Genomic DNA, 20,557 nt, shown 5'->3' with positions numbered 1-20,557 from the left:
GCCTGAGCTCAGGTGATCCGCCCATCTTGGCCTGCCAAAGTGCTGGGATTACAGGCATGAGCCACCACACCCAGCAGCAGCCAAGCTTCTATCTCATCAGTGCCACATGTCCATTAGGGTCAGCTGGAGGCTCTGCCCCATGTTTCCTCATTGGAGATGTAGGCTAAAGGAATAGCCAGTCTCTGTGGAAGAATAAAAGAGCACTCTGGAGCGTTGCACAAATTAAATGGTTTGGTCCATAAAATATCCATATCATACCCACTCACAGTTCATTGGCCCTCACTAGTCTCATGGCCCCACCCAACCACAAGGGACTAGGAGGCACCAGCTTACCATGGTGCAGAAAGTGGAGAGCTGGAATGCCACATGCATCCTAAATGCCCAGCATTAAGACACTACACACACCACCTCCAAGAGATGTGCCCAGCCTGTTTGGGGCAGGACAGACTTCAGGGCCCTTTGTTCCTGGCAAACCTTGTCTCCTTCCCACGTTGCGTGATCCCTGCAGGAAAGGTCTGAAGACTTCATTTTTCCTGGCATGGATTTAGGAGGAGCTTTGCCTCAATCTCGTTCTCTTCATCCTGGAAGAGGTCATCCAGCATCCCTGAAACAGGGATTGCTGCTTATTCTCAGTGGCTTTGTCCATCCTCCTTCAAGTACCTCGGCCAAGGCCAACAGGTCATGGCACTGGCCTCTGTCTCTTGGGTGGCCAAAGTTACTCATCTTAGATCCTTTATTTTCTCCATCTCTGTCTTTACAGAAGCCCTTAGAATAGTTAAGATGATATCACCACAACTCAAATAGGGGCTGGGGCACCTACTTGTGGCTGCCCTCTTGCCAGAGATGAGCCTTATCTCAGTGTCCCCAAGATTATATGGGAATTGTGGGACTCTCAATGCAGAGACCCACCTGAAAAACTACCTGTCCTGTGGCGATGTCCCTGTCTTCTGGACCCTCAGGCAGAAACTTTAGGCTTGAGAGGGTCCCAGTCCTCTGGGACAGAGGGCTTTGATGTGTCCTGACTTCTGGAAACCAAACAACCTCGGCGAGTACTTACTTTCACCCTCCCCTTTAGGGTCCATGTCCTCTCCTGCAGTGACAGCTGCTGGCTTTAGTCCCTCTGCAGAAAGCCTGTTTTCGGACCCTAGGCCTGCCTCCCACACTTCCTCCATGGGTGCTGAGTAGGTCTTCCTCTCGGGCAGTAGGACCTCTAAATCTGCATAAGCTGGTATACTTCCTCTAGGAGATGTCATGGGTAATGACAATTACCCATTCAGGAAGAAGGACCCCTCCTCTTTTCTTGGCCAATGGACCTGTTGTGAAGAGTGAGCCAGAGCCTTGATACCGGGCCAGAGGGGCATAATGTCCTCCGGCAGTGCTGACTCAGAGTTCAGACCCTGTGACAGGACCTCCCTCACTCAGTCCAGGTCCCCTGGGTGCCTTGATGATGAAGCCCATGATATGCCAGGTTACATGGGGAAGAGCCCTCTCCACGGCTCCGGGGAGAACTAGCTCCCTCCCCTTCCTGTTGCCACTCTCCCTTCCTGGGTCCCCTCATCCCCTGGGTGTCCAAGTTGGTGTCCAGGCTTACCCCTTCTGGCTGACTTTCCTGGATCTCACCAGAGTGGGTACCAGGATCCCTACGTGATTCCTGGCTGGAAGAAATGTCTGACAACTCTGCAGCAGAGAAGCTTTGCCAGCTCTACCCTGCAGTCTGCACTCAGCCTCAGGGCTGGTCTTGGCCATATCCAAGATTGGGGCTTCCTCCATGGTCCTCGTTTCCTGGTGCAAGGAAGCCCAAGTTGCCTTCGCTGCCCCTCTGATGATCTATTCTGGAGCCTCTGGCAATCCAGTGAGCTGCTGTGCCAAGCACGTCCCAGTAATGGTCACTGCTTCTAAAGGATTAGGAATTCGCCAGGGGATAGATGAAAGCCCATCCCAAACAGTGGATCCTCTGACCCTCCCACAGCTGGTGGTAACCACAGCCTACTGCACCCACCCAGGGAGTCTCCCTTTCTAATTTTTAAGTTATTCCATCTCCCTCTTTTGTCCCGGACAGTGGGTGAGAGGTGGAGTTGGGAACACAGGGCAGCTGTCATTCTTTCCTAGTTTTTGTCTGTCCATCCCTCTCCCCAACCAAGGGCAGGGACAAGGATTTGCTGTGTCACAGACCTACCCATGTGCTATGTTCCCAGGGATGACCAAGGGAGGGGCTGCTGTTTTGCAGATATCAACGAATGCCGTCACCCCGGTACCTGCCCTGATGGGAGATGCGTCAATTCCCCCGGCTCCTACACTTGTCTGGCCTGTGAGGAGGGCTACCGGGGCCAGAGTGGGAGCTGTGTAGGTGAGGGCTGCTGGCCAAGGCACTGAGCAGGCCATTCGGCCTTGGGACCTCTGGTTGAGCCCACACACAGAGAGGGAAAGAGGTGGGCAGAGGGAGGTGGCTTGGAGGCTGTTGTCCTCCATGATCTAGCTGGGTTCCCAGATGACGCTGGGCACAAGTCACCAGGGCTCTGCCCTCTGAATCAGCTAGGGTGGGGCCCTTTTCTGCTCATTGGCCGTATTCATTCTGGAGTGACTGCCCAAAGTCCCAGCAGCTTCTGTAGCTGGATGCTGTGGTGGAGCGAGGAGCCTAAGGGTCTTAGAATGGGGCCAGGCCCCTCTGCAGTTCCCAGGGAGGAGGGGTCTCCTGTTCTTCTGCACCTCTAAAGCAGCGTCTAAACAGCCCGCCCACCGCACAACGGGGTGCTCCTCCCTCAGAAGGGCAGCAGGTCTGCAGTAGGAGGCGTGTGCTCTTTTCCTGCAGCCCCCTCAGGAAGAAAGGCTCGGGTTCAGAATGCTGGGAGGGACGGAGTGTTGAATAGACGCTTTGAGGCTCTGGAGAGGGCAGACGTTTCCCAGGCCCTTGAGGCTGCCACTCAGCCACCTCGGCATGACTGGCCTCTCTCCACACTGCCCGCCCACCCTCTGAAGCTGCTTGTTGGGTTGGGATCGTGGGTTGTTGGGTTGGCAGGTAGGAGGTCATGTAGGGTTCCTGGCACACACAGTGAGGGGAGTCAAGGGTCTTGGACACATCCTTCCAAGTATCCTCAGATGAGCCAAACCAGCCCCAGGGCTGGGGGACCTGGTACCCTGCGTGGGTACATGCAGAGTGCTCTGAGTTACTAGATAGGGCTGAAGTGAGCCCGGGGGATAGGACGCCCTGCCCTGCCTAGGAGGGAACATGGCCTCATGGCCTCCCCCGGGTAGCCTGCAGCCCCTCTGAAGGCTGGTTTCCCGGCCTCATAACTGAGATGCTTGGAGCTTGCCAGCGGGGGCTGCAGCACGGGGAGGAGGCCAGCCCACCATCTAGGACCTCTCTCCCACAGATGTGAATGAGTGTCTGACCCCCGGGGTCTGTGCCCATGGAAAGTGCACCAACCTAGAAGGCTCCTTCAGATGCTCTTGTGAGCAGGGCTATGAGGTCACCTCAGATGAGAAGGGCTGCCAAGGTACAGAGATGCTGAAGTACCCCTTCTCCACAGGCCAATCCAGCTTGTGGACACCCCTCTGCACACCACGCTTGGCGCCCTGAATCCACCCCTCACCTTGCATCCCTATCCACACTGACCTAACACATCCCTGCCCAGACCTGTCCTTCCCCCACCCCTGCCTACCCACCAGTCTCTGGCTGTCCTGGCCTGTCTGTCCTGCAGAGTCCCACACAGAATGCAATGCCCTGTTTCAGATGTGGACGAGTGTGCCAACCGGGCCTCATGCCCCACAGGCCTCTGCCTCAACACAGAGGGCTCCTTCACCTGCTCTGCCTGCGAGAGTGGGTACTGGGTGAATGAAGACGGCACTGCCTGTGAAGGTAACCCTGGGGAGGCAGTGGTGGAAGGGGACAGAATATAGGCAGTCTTACCTCCCGAAGAACACTTCATTTGTCCCCAGTTTGGGGCTGATGTCGAGGGGCTCCAGGCTAGGCTAGAGGACCCCATACATGGACTTGGCCCCAACAAGAGCTTATATTATCATAATCCCCAAGTTCAGAGTGAGGACAGGAGGAAAATCCAGTCACAGAGACAAGAGAGAAGCTGAGGGCAGGGCTGTCCCGGGAGTGTTCCAGGGGCTCAGAAAGGGAGGCCACGGTGAGGTTCCTGCATTGCCCGGGGAGTGGGAGCCCTCCTAGGTCCCTGGGTGAGCACTGTCTGTCTGCAGACCTAGATGAGTGTGCCTTCCCGGGAGTCTGCCCCTCAGGAGTCTGCACCAACACGGCTGGCTCCTTCTCCTGCAAGGACTGTGATGGGGGCTACCGGCCCAGCCCCCTGGGTGACTCCTGTGAAGGTATGAACCTCCAGGTGGGAGAGGACACAAATGGGATGCCCCTCTGTCAGGGCCATGGTGAAGCCCAGCAAGTGGGGGGCTGCTGGGGCTGGAGGAGCTGCCATCATCCTGCTCCCCAAGAGTTGCTCATGAGCTTCTCCCAGCTGTGCTGCCTCACGAGGGGATGGTGCCCCTGTGGGTCCAGCTCTGCAGGCAGGTGACAGGTCCTCTGGAAACCTCCCCCTTGGCTCCTGTCCTTGGGAGGTGCTGCCATCGGCTGTCTTCCTCCCCTGTGTGGCCCTGCAGATGTGGATGAGTGTGAAGACCCCCAGGGCAGCTGCCTGGGAGGGGAATGCAAGAACACCGCAGGCTCCTACCAGTGCCTCTGTCCCCAGGGCTTCCAGCTGGCCAATGGCACCCTGTGTAAGGGTGAGTGACCCAGGTCACCCTACTGGGGTTGGGGGGCATGAGTGTGTAGGGAGGCAGGCACATCCCCAGCAGACACCCACTCCCCATCTTTTCCCTGCAGATGTGAACGAATGCATGGGGGAGGAGCACTGCGCACCCCACGGCGAGTGCCTCAACAGCCACGGGTCTTTCTTCTGTCTGTGCGCACCCGGCTTCGTCAGCGCAGAGGGGGGCACCAGCTGCCTGGGTGAGAAGCCAGCACAGCTACCTCTACCGGCCAGGAGCATGGGCGCTAGAGGCTAAGACTAGAGTAGTGTCCCTTTTAATACCAGTACGGAAAGCAAGTGCTCACGGCCCTGCCCAGGGAGGAGAAGATGGGAGCGAGGAGTGATGTGAGGGAGCCTGGTGCTCAGCGAGGGAGGGACTCAGTCTCTCACCAGGGCCTCCTCACGACGTTGACAGCAGGCAACTCCAAACTCCGAGTGTCACTTCTCCCCTTTACAGAGCTTCAGTTCCAGGAGCCCCTCCTCACCCCCCACCCCCACCCCGGCGCCCACCTCCCACAGCCTGGCCTCTGGCTTCCAGCCCTTTCCTACATAAGTCACTCCCTGCCTCTCCTATGGGCTCCTCAGGGCCCAGAGGAAGGTACACAGGACCCTAACAGGGAAGGGACCCATGGCTGGGTCTGCTGACAGCCATCTCTACTGTAGATGTGGACGAGTGTGCCGCCACAGACCCGTGTCTGGGAGGGCACTGTGTCAACACCGAGGGCTCCTTCAACTGTCTGTGTGAGACTGGCTTCCAGCCCTCCCCGGAGAGTGGAGAGTGTGTGGGTAAGGGCTCTGGGGGGAGGGGACAGGGCTCTGCCCATGTCTGCCCAGCTCTACCCTGCCTGGTCCTCAGCTCCCGTGGAGCAGAGCACTTTCCACAGATGCAGTGTCCAACAAATAGTGCATGTATTGAGACTCAGGGCTCAGGGGCTGTCCAAGGATGACAAAATGAAGACAACCAGCATCTTCGTGCCGGCACACAATCTAGTTTTAAAGGCCAAATTGATTCAATAGACATTAAACACCTGCTATGCTCAATGTCTTTTGCTAGGACAAATAGACAGTTAAGGACGATCTTGAAATTGAGCAAGGGAGACAGATATGAAAACAGCTCTCTGTAATACACTATGCTGAAGGCTTCGTGTAAAGAGAAGTACAGTGCTGTGCTGGTAGGGATCGGAGACAGATGGGGCGGCAGAGGAAAGGGAGTGTCACAGAAGGCTAGGAGCTCACTGCTTCCTAAGTAGCATACGGTTCTCTTCCCAGATGCTCAGCCCTGCAGGGGCAGGGGAAATTGTCCTGACCTTGATGTGCTGGGGTTGGGATGAGCACAGTCATTTGGAAAAGATCAAGAACCCTGGAGGTTGTGGGGCTTGACCCTGTGGGACCAGAGCAATGACCTGGCCATCTCTGTCCTCTCTCATGGCATGGCTCTGGGGACAGATATCGACGAGTGTGAGGACTACGGAGACCCGGTGTGTGGCGCCTGGAAGTGTGAAAACAGCCCTGGCTCCTACCGCTGTGTTCTGGGCTGCCAGCCTGGCTTCCACATGGCCCCGAACGGAGACTGCATTGGTGAGTAGGGAGGGAGGAGAGAGAAGAGAGAGGGCTGAGAAAACCTATTTTTCATATATTGAGCGAGACATGATTTTCTCCTGAGGACACGATTTTTTGCAGCTGATTGTAGTTTGTATATTTTCCATCCAGCAGAGCTTACGAAAAATGCCACAGGACTGTGAATGTTAGGGTTTTCTTATCCCTAACAGGGTTGAGAGGCTGCTTTTCACAGGTCTTGGTGCCAATAAGCCGAATAAGTATTTTCAGCAGAGAACGAGAGAGTGTGCGTGTGTGTGAGAGAGTGCACACGCACACGCACACGCACACACCCTCTACCGTGGTTCCAACTGTCCCGCAGACATAGACGAGTGCACCAACGACACCATGTGTGGCAGCCATGGCTTCTGTGACAACACTGACGGCTCCTTCCGCTGCCTCTGTGACCAGGGCTTCGAGATCTCTCCCTCAGGCTGGGACTGTGTGGGTGAGGAGCCTGTGGGCTACCCACGGTCTGGGCCAGGGAAGGGAAGGCCCTGGGGTCCTCCTCCTGAACTGGTCCTGGTCACGTGGCTCCATCATGGGTCCTCAGAGCATGGGCAAGGGAGGCTTCAAAGAAGAGAGAGACTTCAACTCCCCGCCCAGGGGCATGTGGGCCGGGCGGGTAAGGGGAAGCACAGCCGCACTCTGCCAGCAGGACAGCAGGTGTCCTCAAGCCTCAGGGCCTCAGGAGGCAGGAGGTTTGGAGAATGTGCACTGAGGGGTAACCCTTCCTCTTTGCACACTTCTGTGACCGTTTGCTGCCACTCTTCTCCTTCTCTCTTCCTTCCCATGCCCTCTGTCCATCAGTTCCTCCTCCCCGCAAATCTATACTCACTCTTGCTTCTTCCCCAAGGCCTAGCCTGCTTCTTTTGGGGACAGTGGGCCGGAGTCGGGGGCAAGGGGCACGGGCTGCCTCTTTTCTGCCCATGAGCCTGTTCTCACACCTGGCAGACGTGAACGAGTGTGAGCTTATGCTGGCGGTGTGTGGGGCCGCACTCTGTGAGAATGTGGAGGGCTCCTTCCTGTGCCTCTGCGCCAGTGACCTGGAGGAGTACGATGCCCAGGAGGGGCACTGCCGCCCGCGGGGGGCTGGAGGTGAGGCCTGGGAGATGCATTATCCATGGCGACTCAGAGGTTTACAGAGAACGTGTCCCTCTGCATCCCTCTTCTAGCCTCTAGCCACTGAGGGGGACACTGGGCCAGGGCCTGGGGCAGCATAGGGAGGTACAGGTGGGGCCTGGTGCATGGAGGGGTGAGGAGGCTGAGGGCCACAGGCAGTGAAACCAGGACGATCCTAGAGGAGGCTCAGGAAACCCTGATGCTGACTTAGGATGACCCCAGGGACCACAGATTGAGCCTTGGAGGGACCCTGAATCCATCTAATCCCTGGGAACCTTCTGGATGAGAGAAGACTTGAAGCTGAGCTAAACTGGGCTCTCCCTTTCCCACTTCCCACCCCACCCGAGAGCTACTGGGTTCAGCCTCTCACGCCAGGCTGGACTAGGACTCAGCTGGCTTTCACTGCCTTGGGGGGAAAGTGAGGGAGACAAGGAAGGGTGGAAGGGGCTGGGGTACCTGTGAAGCAGAATGGACCACAGGGCTGCCCATATGGCATGCCAGCGACTGGGGGCAGCCCATCACAGGAGACAGGCGGGGTGGTGTACCGCAAAGAGCAGGGGCTTCGGTGAGGAGGAACTGGGGTCAGATCCCTGCCGCACTGCTTAATAGTTTAATCACACAGTGGAGGTGAGACCCCAAGCCTCTCTAAGCCTCAATATCTTGAGATGATAATTAGGCCACTTCTTAGGGTTGTCGAGAGCATCGGTGAGGTAATACAGGTAACAGCATTTTTTCCACTGTAAAGTGCTACACAAATGTTAAATTTAAGAAATAAAGTGAAGGACTATTGACCCCTCAGAGGGTCATGAACAGACAGTAATAAGCATCTGTCACGCACAGGTCAGAGTATCCCTGAGGCCCCAACGGGGGACCATGCCCCGGCCCCCACCCGCATGGACTGCTACTCTGGGCAGAATGGCCATGCGCCCTGCTCCAGCGTCCTGGGCCAGAACACCACGCAGGCCGAATGCTGCTGCACCCAGGGCGCTAGCTGGGGAGAAGCCTGTGACCTCTGCCCGTCTGAGGACTCAGGTAAGGCCCAAGAGTTCCAGATCCTCGAAGGGTCAGCTCTGCAAGGTGACACAGAAAGAAGGGCAGAGAGGAAGGGGGCAAGGCCCTCCCCGCTCTGAGCTGAAGCACCTCTCTACATAGCTGAATTCAGTGAGATCTGCCCGAGTGGAAAAGGCTACATTCCTGTGGAAGGAGCCTGGACGTTTGGACAGACCATGTACACAGGTAACCTGCTCCATCCTCTGCCCCAAACTCCATTCACCTCAATGGGCCCAAGCCTGCTCCTCCACAGGGTTCCTGGGGAAGTTCTGCATCCAACCCTGGCCTCCCAGGTTGCCTCCACCTTTTCTGTCCCAGGGCTGACTCCCTGCAGAATGTTAGCTGGAAGTTCTGACCCAAGCTGCTCTTGGAGTGTCCACATGAGCCTCACCTCAGTTTCCCTACTCTCCCAAGTTTGTTTCTCCAGAAACAAACTATGATATCTTGACTAACTGTCACCCCCAGCCACATGTGGGCACAGGGACAGAGTGGAGAGCACTGCTCTGGAGGCCAGAGGCTGCGCTCATCTCCCTGGCCGCACTGATGAGGCCGGACACTCTGGGGAACCCACACTCACAGTAGGATGGTCCAGGTACTGCGCCCCTCAGCATCCTAGTCCTGAAGTAGTCCTGAGAAGGAAATGATGGAGACAGAGATCGCCTTCCTTGGGTGCTGGCTACGCGCTATGCACTTTTTTGAGCACCTCACACATATTAACACCTTTTCATCCTTATTACAACTCTAAGAGGTTAAGGAGCATGTAGGAACCAGAGGCAAGGCAAACTTAAGCAACTTGCCCAAAGCCACCCAGCTAGTAAGTGGCAGAGCTGGGATTCAAACCCAGCCTGGCTTTGGATTCCCTGCTCTAGGTACCCCTCATACTGCCTCTCACCTTCTTCTCACCTCAGCTCTGCCCTTCCACAGATGCGGATGAGTGTGTGATATTCGGGCCTGGCCTCTGCCCGAACGGCCGGTGCCTCAACACCGTGCCTGGCTATGTCTGCCTGTGCAATCCCGGCTTCCACTACGATGCTTCCCACAGGAAGTGTGAGGGTGAGGACACACATGATCCCTGCCCCACCCCAGGCCCACAGCTGAATAATGGCCCACCCAGCCCCTGCCAGCCAGTCCCATTATTGCTGAGAGTCTCCCTTCCTAGGGAGGCTGCCCACTGCAGCAGGCTGGTCCCAGGTGAAGGAGCTCTGGGCTGTCAGAGATTGTCCCCAGGGAGGGGCCTTCCAGGCTGGGCTGGGTTGAGGGGAGGGAGGCAGGGCACTAACTCTTCATTATCAGTGATAGGAAAACCCCCTTCCCTGAGGGTGGCCGGTGGACAGGCCACTTTGGCATCGCCCCACCCTTTCCTGCCTCCCCAGATCATGATGAGTGCCAGGACCTGGCCTGTGAGAATGGCGAGTGCGTCAACACGGAGGGCTCCTTCCACTGCTTCTGCAGCCCCCCGCTCACCCTGGACCTCAGCCAGCAGCGCTGCATGAACAGCACCAGCAGCACGGGTGAGTGGGCCTGAGCGTGGGGCAGCAGGAGAAGGGGACCTGGGCTGGGGGGCTCATGTGCCTCCGTGCCCTGTGCCACCAGAGGACCTCCCTGATCACGACATCCACATGGACGTCTGCTGGAAAAAAGTCACCAATGATGTATGCAGTGAACCCCTGCGTGGGCACCGCACCACCTACACGGAATGCTGCTGCCAGGACGGCGAGGCCTGGAGCCAGCAGTGTGCTCTGTGTCCCCCCAGGAGCTCTGGTGAGGGGGAGCAAAGGGGAGACCTTGCAGGGCTGGGCCAGGCTCCAGGGAGGGGGATGCCCTCACCTTGGAAGGGGGATCTAGAAAGAAGTAGCAGAGCAATCAGGCCCTGTCTTCCATCCCTGCTGTTTGGGGACAAAGTAGGGCAGTGGAGAGGTGGGGAGAGGATTGCTGCCAGGATCTCCCAGAGGGTACCAGTCCTTGCATGCTCCCAGAGACAAAGCCAACCAGGCTTTAGCTGGCAGGAGCTGGAACCCGGCTCCCTCTCTCCCTCCTCCCTGACAGAGGTCTATGCTCAGCTGTGCAACGTGGCTCGCATTGAGGCAGAGCGGGAGGCCGGGGTCCACTTCCGGCCAGGCTATGAGTATGGCCCCGGGCCTGATGACCTGCACTACAGCATCTATGGCCCAGACGGGGCCCCCTTCTACAACTACCTGGGCCCTGAAGACACCGTGCCTGAGCCTGCCTTCCCCAACACAGCCGGCCACCCAGGGGACCGCACACCCATCCTTGAGTCTCCTTTGCAGCCCTCAGAACTCCAGCCCCACTACGTGGCCAGCCATCCAGGTCTGTGTTGCTGCAAAAATGGGGAAGAGGTGGGCGCCAAAGCTGTTTCACTTCCATCTCCTCCACGTGCTAGTCATATTGCCAGCAGGGTGAGGACTGGGAAGGGGAAAGACATACCAAGCCAGAGGTCCCCGTTCACAGCTCGCTCAAGACAAGTACATACGCCCAGGTCCGACCCTAACAACTCTCATAAACTATCACAGGGACACAAAAAGGTACAGGACGCTGCCCCTATCCCAACCAACCTACAAGCTTCCTGTGGGGACTGACAGCGAGAGAAAGCTGTTCGCTGCAGTCTTTTTCTCCCTCCACGCCACCTACAGGCTGCAGAAGAACCTGCTCTAAGGACACCCAGCATTCACACTTCTGACCTGAAATGTGGATTAAGGTTTTCTAAGGACTTTAAAGGCCTACTGTGATGACTCGGTTTGTGAATGGTGCGATCCAAACACTCAGGCCTTGGAGTCTAATGAGGAAGTCAGGCCTAGCACTGTGCAATGCACACAGTATGCACCACAGGCAAAGCTATCACATCAAACTAAGATCACACCGCTGGGCAGGGTGGGGCATTTTCCATGGGGTGAAGGGGTGCTTAGAGAGTGAAGAGGGTTAGGGAGATCTGGTCGACTTTTTGCTTTGTGTTGAGCAAGACCCCTCTGCTACCAATGGTTCCCCACTCCCCAAAACAGTGTGAAGATTTAAACAAAACACCTCACCCCATCCCCACGTCCAAACCCAAAAACTATGTAACAACACACTCCCCCACCCACCGAATCCCAGCAGGAGCCAGGCATTGTGGAAGCAGCAAGTCTCAGCCTCCCTGGAGCCCTCATTTAAAGCCCAGAGCACCTCTCCCCATCTAAAATGACACACACTTTTTTTTTTCCCAAGAGTACTGCCTTTTGTTCTAGCATCTTTCCATGAGATTTTATTATCCTTTCTGCCCCCACCCTCAAAGTTCCACAGGGGCATCCTTTGTCCAGGAGGGCGAGGGTCCCAGCATTAGGGAGAGTCTGGACACAGGCCTCAGCCTCCTTCTCTCTCTGATTCCCTCCTCCCAGAGGCCCCAGCCGGCTTCGAAGGGCTTCAGGCAGAGGAGTGCGGCATCCTGAACGGCTGTGAGAATGGCCGCTGTGTGCGCGTGCGGGAGGGCTACACCTGCGACTGTTTTGAGGGCTTCCAGCTGGATGCGGCCCACATGGCCTGCGTAGGTGAGTAGAATTCTGATGGAGGAGTCAGGCTGGCCCACTGCCCACAGAGACGCCTGAACTCAGGAAGGCTGCAAGAGCCACTGCTGCCTCCTAGTGGGGCTTTCTGCATCAGGCTGGGAGGGAAGAAAGCACCAAAGGAAGGTCTAATTGTGTGCTTTAGAAAGCCGCTTCCGTGCAGGTTCCCAGACAAAAGACAAAGACAAGAGAGCATGGTCTTGGGCATGGTATGAGCTTGCTGCCCCCTGCTTTGTCCTTGAGTTGCTTGGTTTTGGGAAGTGACTTCAGCCTCTGGCTGTCACACTTAGGGTTTCACTCCAGGACAGGGGCCAGGGCTTAGTAACCAGAGGGGTGGAGGCAGCCAGCAGAGGCACTTGGGCTCCCTACAGCTCTCTCCTTTGTTTCCTCTTAGATGTGAATGAGTGTGATGACTTGAACGGGCCTGCTGTGCTCTGTGTCCACGGTTACTGCGAGAACACAGAGGGCTCCTACCGCTGCCACTGCTCCCCGGGATATGTGGCCGAGGCAGGCCCCCCCCACTGCACTGCCAAGGAGTAGCAGTCAGTGGTCAGTGTGGCAACTACTTGGAAATGGCCTCCAGTCACAGGCAGGGGCCTTGAGGATGATTTCCTAGCTGGGAAGACACTGCAACATCAGGCCAGAGGTTCCCAATCAGCCTTGCCTGCTTTCATCTCTCCCAGCTTAGCCTCTGGCTGTAAGCTTCGGTCACTGCCTCCATGCCCTTGCTTGGCTCAAGCACCACCAATCACTTTAATGCTTCAGCCACCGCATGAGGCCTTGTCCACCACCTTTCCTGGCCTTGCTATTGGATGTTTAACAAAGGATGGCCGTCATCCACCCTCCCAAGCTGTGCAAGCATGCAAGGCCCTGTGGCCTCACACTGCAGACACCCCTTTCCAGCCACAATCCACCATCATCCTGATGATCCCACAACTGGGACAGAGGCTACATCTGCCCTAGGGAGGTCCTTCAAAATCTGTGGAGCAAGAAAGGATTTGGGGAAGCTTGGGGACTGACTCCAGCGCCTCCCAAGAACCATCACCACCACTCAGCCAATCTGTTCTGGGCCCTGATTTTGCCACACCTCCAACCTGTAGCCCATTCTCTGACCCCAAGGAGTGGCAGAAGATCCCTTCACTCAGAGAAGCAAGACTGATATTAGCTTGTTGAGTGTAAGAGACACAAATGAAGAACAAAGACCTGGCGAAAGCAGCAAGAGGACATTATGAAAAATATGTGGAGTTGATAAGAAAGGGGAGCCAAGGCTTTATATGTCTAAAGAAAATATTCAGTAGCTGTAAACATTCAAAATCCGCCCAGTGATAGCCCTTGTGCACCAGCAGCAAGGGCTGCCACGGGATAGAGTACCCATCTACAAAGACCTCTGTTACATAAACACTGCTTCTTACAGGAAACAAACCTCTTCTGGGCTCTCCTTTTGTGAAAACCAGTTTGATGTGCTAAAAGTAAAAAGTCTATTTTCTAGTGTGGTCTTGTTCAGAAGAAGCCAGATTTCCAATATTGTTTTTCCCCTCTACTCAGAAGCCCCTGCCCCTTCCCTTCAGAAAATGATGGCAGGCATTCCTCTGAGTTTACAAGCAGAGACTCACACCAACCCAAACTAGCTGGGAGTTCAGAACCATGGTGGAATAAAGAAATGTACATCTGGTCTCTTCTGGTTCTTGTTTTTATTTCATATCAAATCAAATTTCTTTACCATGTTGGCTAAGTCTAAATATTAGAGATGAGGCTGTGCCTACTCCCTGGCCAGCTCTGCTGATAGCCTATGATAGATTCCAATGGGAAATTACTCTTTACTATTAAAAGACAAGGAAAGCTCTGACTTTGCACTTCTCTGATGAATGGCAATGTAAATGAACAGGCTCCATGTGACTGGAGCATGGAAGTGAATGCTGCTTTCTTAATTTAATCTGCCCTAGCCTACCTGCTCCTCTGATTATTAGCCATCACATAACTTATTGAATGCTTGCCATGTGCCAGGCACTGTGCTGAGTGCCATACATACATTTCATTTAATTATCTAATAATCCTACTTACTATTGTTTATTCTCAATTTACAGGTGAGGAAACTGAGACACAGAAAGCTTAAAGAATTTGCTCTATGTCCCTATACTAATTGAGATGTCTTCAGCAGACAAAACTAAATCACTCTTATGCATGTAAAAATATTCTTTCACTCATAATAAAAGAAATGCAACTTAAAATCATACTGAGATCCTTTTTAAAACTGTCAGATTGGCAAATATCAAAAAGCTTGTTAAGACTCCTAGCTGGCAAGCATGTGGGAAATAGGCACTCTCATAATAGCTGCCAGAAGTACATATTGAAGAGGACAATATGGCAATGCCCTTCAAAATTATAAAAGCACTAATTCTTTGATCCAGTAATTTCCACTTCTAGGAACTTAACCTTCAGATATATTTTCACCAGATAAAAAATGACATGTAAGAAGTTATTACTGCATCATTTGTAATAGCAAAAGATTAGAAACAATTGCTATGGAACCCTTAAAAAAGGTGGCTGTAAATTCCTTAAGAAAGATATCCAAAACAAATTAAGGGAAAAAGGGGGTTGCATAACAGCGTGTAACATAACACTGTCTGTCTAAAGAATGGGGAAAGAGAAGCGGTTGTCTGTTCACCTCATCCTTGCCACTTCGCCTTATACCTCACCATTCAGAGAACTTCTTACCATCCCCCAAATATATCCTGCTGGCACTACACCTTCATAACTGCTGTTCCCACTGCCCCCACAACACTCCAATCTTCGCCTTCCTGCCCAACCTTGAGATATTGCATGCATATGTACATATTTCCTTTGTTTAAAACACAAATAGCATACTATGCATGCTGTTCTGCACTTTGCTTTTTTTTTTTTTTTTTGCTTTATACTTGCAAGTAGAGCTGCCTCATTTCATTTTATAGCTGTATACTATTCCATTGAATGGATAAACCATTAATTTATTTAATCAGTCCCTTACTGACAGACATTTCCATTGTTTTCTGTCTTTTGCTATAAATAATGCTGTAATGAATATTCTTGTGCATATTTCACATTAATTTATGGGATTATATCTGCAGGATAAATTCTTAGAAACAATGGTGGTTTGTGGGAAGGGTGACAGGGTGGATAGGTACAGGATTGGGAGACTTTTCACTGTATCTCCTTTTGTATTCTTTTGAATTTTGTACCATATGTATCACCTATTCAAAAAAAATAAAATATTTTTAAATACAGTTGCTGGCCACAGATTGCTTAAATGCTCCCTCTCTTTATATATTTATCTGACTATAATTTACAACTAAAGCCAGGTGCTAATTATGTCAAAATTCCATAACACAAATTTCTGTTAGGCAGCCCTGTGGCATTTTTATGAAGAATGGCAGATATGGATTTTAAAAGAGCAATCATAAACATCAGTGCTAGATATGAAGAAAAATAGAAGAGATTCCTTCCTTTCAGACAAACATGCAGTGAACAGTGTTAGGCCCTGCCCAAAGCCGGCTGCACAACATTAGCTTCTGTACCATCATAATCAGCGCTGCCCACTTCCCTATACCAGGTTGATCCTGCCAAATGCCACCCCTGCACTCTAATGCTTTATAACAAATGACAAAAGAACAGAGCTCGATTCTCAGAAGTTATAGAAAGAAGAGTCTTCCTGAACACCTACTTTAGTAGTCCTTCCTAATCTTTTACTTCCCAACTTCTTTTCTCCTACTCCTTATAATCAGTCAACATTCTCATACCAAGAAACTATGGGTGGGCCAGGCAGGGTGGCTTGCACCTGCAATACTGGCACTTTGGGAGGCTGAGGCAGGAGGATTGCTTGAGCCCAGGAGTTCGAGACTCCTGTGCAACATGGTGAAACCCCATCTCTACAAAAAATACAAAAAGTAGCTGGGCTTGGTGGTATGGCCTGTAGTCCTAGCTACTTGCAGGGGCTGAGGTGGGAGGATTGTTTGAGCCTGGGAGGTAAAGGCTGCACCTCTGCACTCCAGCCTAGGAGACAGATTGAGACCCTGCCTCAAAAAAAAAGAAAAAAGAAACTAAGAGTGGATGGGACACATAATTTACATACCACTGGTCACTGTCATCACCTAACTGAAGTATGGTACCACAATAAGATCTGGGCATTGACCAAGAGACCTTCTCTTTGAAAAACAACATTAAGTTCATTCACGATATAAAGCAGATTTAGAGCTCCCTTGACTTTGGTTCTTACCTGATGCCCCAGCACTGGCTTGCATAAAAGTTAATGCCAATTCTGCAACAAATAGGCCTTGACAACTCCCCTCCAAAGAATGGGAAGGCATAAGATCTTCCAACTGAACCTGGAAGAGTACAAAGTTTTCCTAAATGAATGTGCAGTGAGCAAAATTTGTGAAAATGACCACTGGCTTTTACGGGCCACCAAGAAGACACATCTGGTCAGAAAGGGCCTGCAGAAGATCCTAAACCCATTTTACCATGTGTACTGTTTATTCTCAACAAACTGCCCAGTGGCCCCGATGCTATCATTCCCCCATGCTCTGTGTTCTTAAGTCACCACCCTCCAATGGAGACTTATTGCTACCACTTCTGGTTTCCCGATGAAGCTTTCTCAGAGTGAAGTAACATGATTTTTCCCAAATCCGCCTTTTTTGTTTGTTTGAGATGGAGTCTCACTCTGCCGTCCAGGCTGGAGTCCAGTGGTGCAATCTTGGCTCACTGCAACCTCTGCCTCCCGGGTTCAAGTGATTCTCCTACCTCAGTCTCCCGAGTAGCTGGGATTACAGGTATCTGCCACCTAGTTAAATTTTGTATCTTTAGTAGAGATGGGGTTTCACCATGTTGCCCAGGCTGGTCTCAAACTCCTGACCTCAGGTGATCCGCCTGCCTTGGCCTCCCAAAGTGCTGGGATTACAGGCGTGAGCCACCATGCCCAGCCCCATATCTGCCTTTTTCTAAACATAAAATTCCAATTCTCCCATTAACAGTAGATACTCACATATAAGCTTCTGCATTCTAAGGGACTCTGTTTCTGCCTAGTGGACCACTGTAACTTAATCGATTGATTTAGAAACAAAAGCTGTTCTGCTTGTGCTCAAGAATTTTAAAAACCACCAGATCAATAAATAACCCACAAAAATATTCTTAAAGAATAGATTCTAATGTTTAAAATGTAGCAAAATCTTTTTGAGGAGGATGAAAGGACAGGTAGTCCGAACTGAAACCCTATCAGAGGCAGGTACTGGCAGCACTGTCTTGGTCATGTGTGCACACAGATGCTCCTATGGTATGCTGCTTTCTGCCTCCTTCCATCAGCTCTAAGAAACGTACTCAGGTTTCTGAGTGTCCCGTCTCTCCTCTAACTGCATGATAGGTTTGTTTTCTCTAACTCCTAGGTTTTGCCATGTTGGAAATGTATCTAAGTTTCTGTCTCAGATATTTTCTAAACTCTATTTCCATTTTTTTAAACAGTAAATTCTGACTAAATGACCTTAATTCCAATCCAGTGCAGAAATGCAAGTCTTTGCTGTAACAAACTTCGAGGCTCCCAAGCAAAAGATGGATTTAACCAGTAACTCTTCCAGAATCAACTTGTAGTTTCTCCAACATCAGTATTAATAAATCATTCGGTGCAGTGATGGTGATGGATGGTTTTTCTTTCACTGTCTGTCCACATAGCTCCGCAGCACTGTAATAGGATTATTTTAAGTTCCAAAGCCTATTTAAGTGCGACACCTACACAAGTACTTTAATTCACTAGAATTTGTGATTTCAAAAGCTGTTTGGTGACCCTAGAGTTGCCAAGGTCAGCAAATAAAAATATAGGATGCCTAATTTTGAATTTCAAATAGTAATTTTTAGTATATGCAATATTTGAGACATAGGCACTCTAAAAAATTAATTATCTGAAATCCAAATTTAACTGGGCATCCTACATTTCATCTGGCAATCCAATCTAAAAAAAGGTTCCTAAGAATCTATTACCTATAACGATAAAGAGATCACTTCCTGCTGTGCATGAGACCAGAGCCATTTTACAACAGAAGGCAGGTGAAGCAACATATCCTAAAAAAGATTCAGTCATTAAATTGTCACAGAATCTTAAAATGTCTCTATGAGTAGGGAGGCTATTTTTGAAACAATTCAGTATCAGTGAGGGTTTGGTCCAAGTTTTCTGGGCAATGGGCTCTTGGTTTTATGACTCCTAGCAGATCCACGAGTATGAGAGTAAAATGTATCTGTCCCATCAAATAGGAAGTGGCGAATGGGCTGCATAGACAATAAAGAAAAATAGCACATACTGGCAGGGTAAAATGAAAAAGAGAACATTTCATTTACTTTTCTCATCCTCTAATAACGGTGTCCAAGCTACCCAACCTGTGATCCTGATCCACAACACAATAAGAACTTTCTTTAAAATGAAGCTTTTATACATAGCTATCCACATATATACAAGCAGCTCTTAAGGCCAGATAATTTAATTCCAAATTTTAGAGCCATGGAAGCTCTACAGATTATACGGAGTTTCAACCAGTGATTAAATCTGAGGTAACAGCATCTGGAGGCTCAGCCTTAGCACTGAGGGGAGTTGGAGGGAAAAATTAAGCCAAAATCTTCACGTTCTGAAAATAATAGTGGCAAAACACAACACTCCTGGACTGTGGGAAATAAAATTGAGAGGGACATGATTAGAAGGAAACCTCTAGAATTCTACTAATTCCAGGTTCTTCAAATTGGTACAACTGGTGACAATCTCAGAGTCACCAGTCATCGCATCAAAGTTTGATAGAGAAGGAAGACCCACAGGAGCAGCCTTGCTGTGCTTGAGGATTGTTCAACACTTGAAATGAGCTTCGGATCAGTTCTTGGCTGAAGTCCACCTGGGCCCCTTTCACGAAGGCCAAGCTATCAGAGTCAACCACCACTCTTGCCCCACCCTGTTCAAATACCCTGAAAAGACAGGAGGAAAGCATTAACGAGTATCACAAACACAAAAAAGACACCCCCTGGGCCCAGAGGTGCACACCGTCTGTTTTCTAAAGTACAGAGGGAGCTTCCCGATTACCTTTAACACGTGCTGATTTTCTTTTAGGCAAAAATGATTCAATGGAATAAATACTGCGAAAAGTGTAGGGACTTAAGCCTGGAATCTAATCCGGCCTGACTTTCTACCGACTACCCAATGGACCTGGGCAGGCCAATTTTGCTCCTATAACTTAGTTATTTTGATTCAGGACAACAAACCTTCACCGCATCCTCACTGTGAGACGGGCGGTGTTAACCATCCCAAGTAAACCCTTTAAATTTGGAATAAAAGTGCACCTTAAACTATACACACTTTTATCCCTCCTGTACCTCCTTTGGGAACCCATCCCTTCCTCCTTGCCTGTCGTCGGGGTTGATAACTGTATCCAGTGAAAATTTGTATTGGAATCCGGAGCATCCACCTCCTTCCACCTGCAGCCTGAGGAACTCTGACCCCTCGGTGATTTCCAGAAGCCTCTGAAATGCAGGAAGGGGATCAGGAATAGCGGGCAACGGGAGTTAAAGGGCTGAGTGAAGAGCAGTTCCCGCTGCTCCCGCCAATCGCCTGGGTACCGCCGCCCCGCGACCGGCCTTCTACCTGGACGCAGCTGTCCGTGAGGCGGATCTGCCCTTCGCCGGCCTCGGGGCTGGAGGACGACGCTTCCCGACGCGCCTGGAGTCCCAGGGAGGCCGCGAGGAGCCTGCGCGCAAGGGAGGGTAAGCCCGGGGGCAGAAGGGGCACCTGACAACCCTTGACCTGGAGCGCCTCACGCTAAACCTGGTGACCCCCACCTGGACGGCCTTCCACCAAACCCTCACCTCCCCCACAGGCCTTGGTTTCCCATTTGTCCTAGAGGCGCAGAACCAAACACCCTTTCCAGGTGCCTTTCTAGTCTTGATACCTGCCCCTCGGCCAGGGAGTGACCGCTCTCTGCGTCGCGGCCGTTAGGGACAACCCCCGGGCGGCAGCCATCTTCCTCCACAAGCTCCGCCCCGCGCGTCTCCCCCGTTTCTCACCCGGAGCCTCGGGAGGCGGGGAGAACGAACAGGAGGCCGGGCCCTCACGGAGGCCCCGCCCCCAACATACCTATTGGGTAGTGAGGGAGGAGAAGGTGCCTGATTGGCTAGAAATGCTCCCGACGGCAGCCGCGGGGACGCACCCATGAAGCCGGGGAGGTGCTCTAAAGGGAAGGAACGGGGCGAGGAGGAGTGAGGTGGGGCGAGGAGGAGTGAGGTGGGGCGGGGCGGAGGTGGGTCTGGGCGGGTCAGGCCTCTGAGGGGACGGCATGGGCGGAGACTGCAGGCTTCTGGGCCCGAGAGGGCTGGAGTTGGCTCCCGGGGCCGGGGGCGGGGCGCGGGCGGGCCTCGGCCGTGGTTACTGGTGACAGGTCGCCTGACTGGGCTCCTCCCCGGGCCCGCCCCCACAGGTTT

General features: G+C 52.3%; 2 protein-coding genes across 4 annotated transcripts in view; one reads left to right on the top strand and one right to left on the bottom strand.

Annotated features, from left to right (window-relative positions):
- Positions 1 to 13,757, top strand: part of LTBP2 (latent transforming growth factor beta binding protein 2) — a 113,079-nt gene extending 99,322 nt beyond the window's left edge. For 2 of the 3 annotated variants that reach the window (XM_045396747.2, XM_005561774.4), the window contains 18 exons: positions 2,228 to 2,347; positions 3,372 to 3,494; positions 3,731 to 3,856; positions 4,204 to 4,329; positions 4,615 to 4,737; positions 4,838 to 4,963; positions 5,427 to 5,549; positions 6,210 to 6,341; positions 6,682 to 6,807; positions 7,314 to 7,457; positions 8,322 to 8,513; positions 8,634 to 8,717; positions 9,456 to 9,584; positions 9,905 to 10,042; positions 10,125 to 10,292; positions 10,578 to 10,859; positions 11,921 to 12,070; positions 12,480 to 13,757. In XM_045396747.2, the coding sequence (XP_045252682.2) occupies positions 2,228 to 2,347; positions 3,372 to 3,494; positions 3,731 to 3,856; positions 4,204 to 4,329; positions 4,615 to 4,737; positions 4,838 to 4,963; positions 5,427 to 5,549; positions 6,210 to 6,341; positions 6,682 to 6,807; positions 7,314 to 7,457; positions 8,322 to 8,513; positions 8,634 to 8,717; positions 9,456 to 9,584; positions 9,905 to 10,042; positions 10,125 to 10,292; positions 10,578 to 10,859; positions 11,921 to 12,070; positions 12,480 to 12,625 (2,558 nt within the window). In that variant the 3' untranslated portion in view covers positions 12,626 to 13,757. The remainder of the gene's footprint in view (positions 1 to 2,227; positions 2,348 to 3,371; positions 3,495 to 3,730; positions 3,857 to 4,203; positions 4,330 to 4,614; positions 4,738 to 4,837; positions 4,964 to 5,426; positions 5,550 to 6,209; positions 6,342 to 6,681; positions 6,808 to 7,313; positions 7,458 to 8,321; positions 8,514 to 8,633; positions 8,718 to 9,455; positions 9,585 to 9,904; positions 10,043 to 10,124; positions 10,293 to 10,577; positions 10,860 to 11,920; positions 12,071 to 12,479) is intronic. The other variant, XM_045396748.2, reaches the window with a different exon arrangement.
- A 4,653-nt stretch (positions 13,758 to 18,410) lies between these two features.
- Positions 18,411 to 20,109, bottom strand: ISCA2 (iron-sulfur cluster assembly 2). The gene is made up of 4 exons (XM_005561768.4): positions 20,029 to 20,109; positions 19,725 to 19,827; positions 19,488 to 19,603; positions 18,411 to 19,051 (listed from the first exon to the last, which is right to left on the bottom strand). Exons 1-4 carry the CDS (start codon positions 20,097 to 20,099, stop codon positions 18,877 to 18,879), a joined length of 465 nt encoding a protein of 154 aa, XP_005561825.1. The 5' UTR covers positions 20,100 to 20,109; the 3' UTR covers positions 18,411 to 18,876.
- Between the last annotated feature and the right edge of the window lie 448 nt (positions 20,110 to 20,557).

Source organism: Macaca fascicularis, chromosome 7 (assembly GCF_037993035.2).
Source record: "Macaca fascicularis isolate 582-1 chromosome 7, T2T-MFA8v1.1".
Classification (NCBI taxonomy): Eukaryota; Metazoa; Chordata; class Mammalia; order Primates; family Cercopithecidae; genus Macaca; species Macaca fascicularis.
This window is presented reverse-complemented; position numbering and strand designations above follow the sequence as displayed.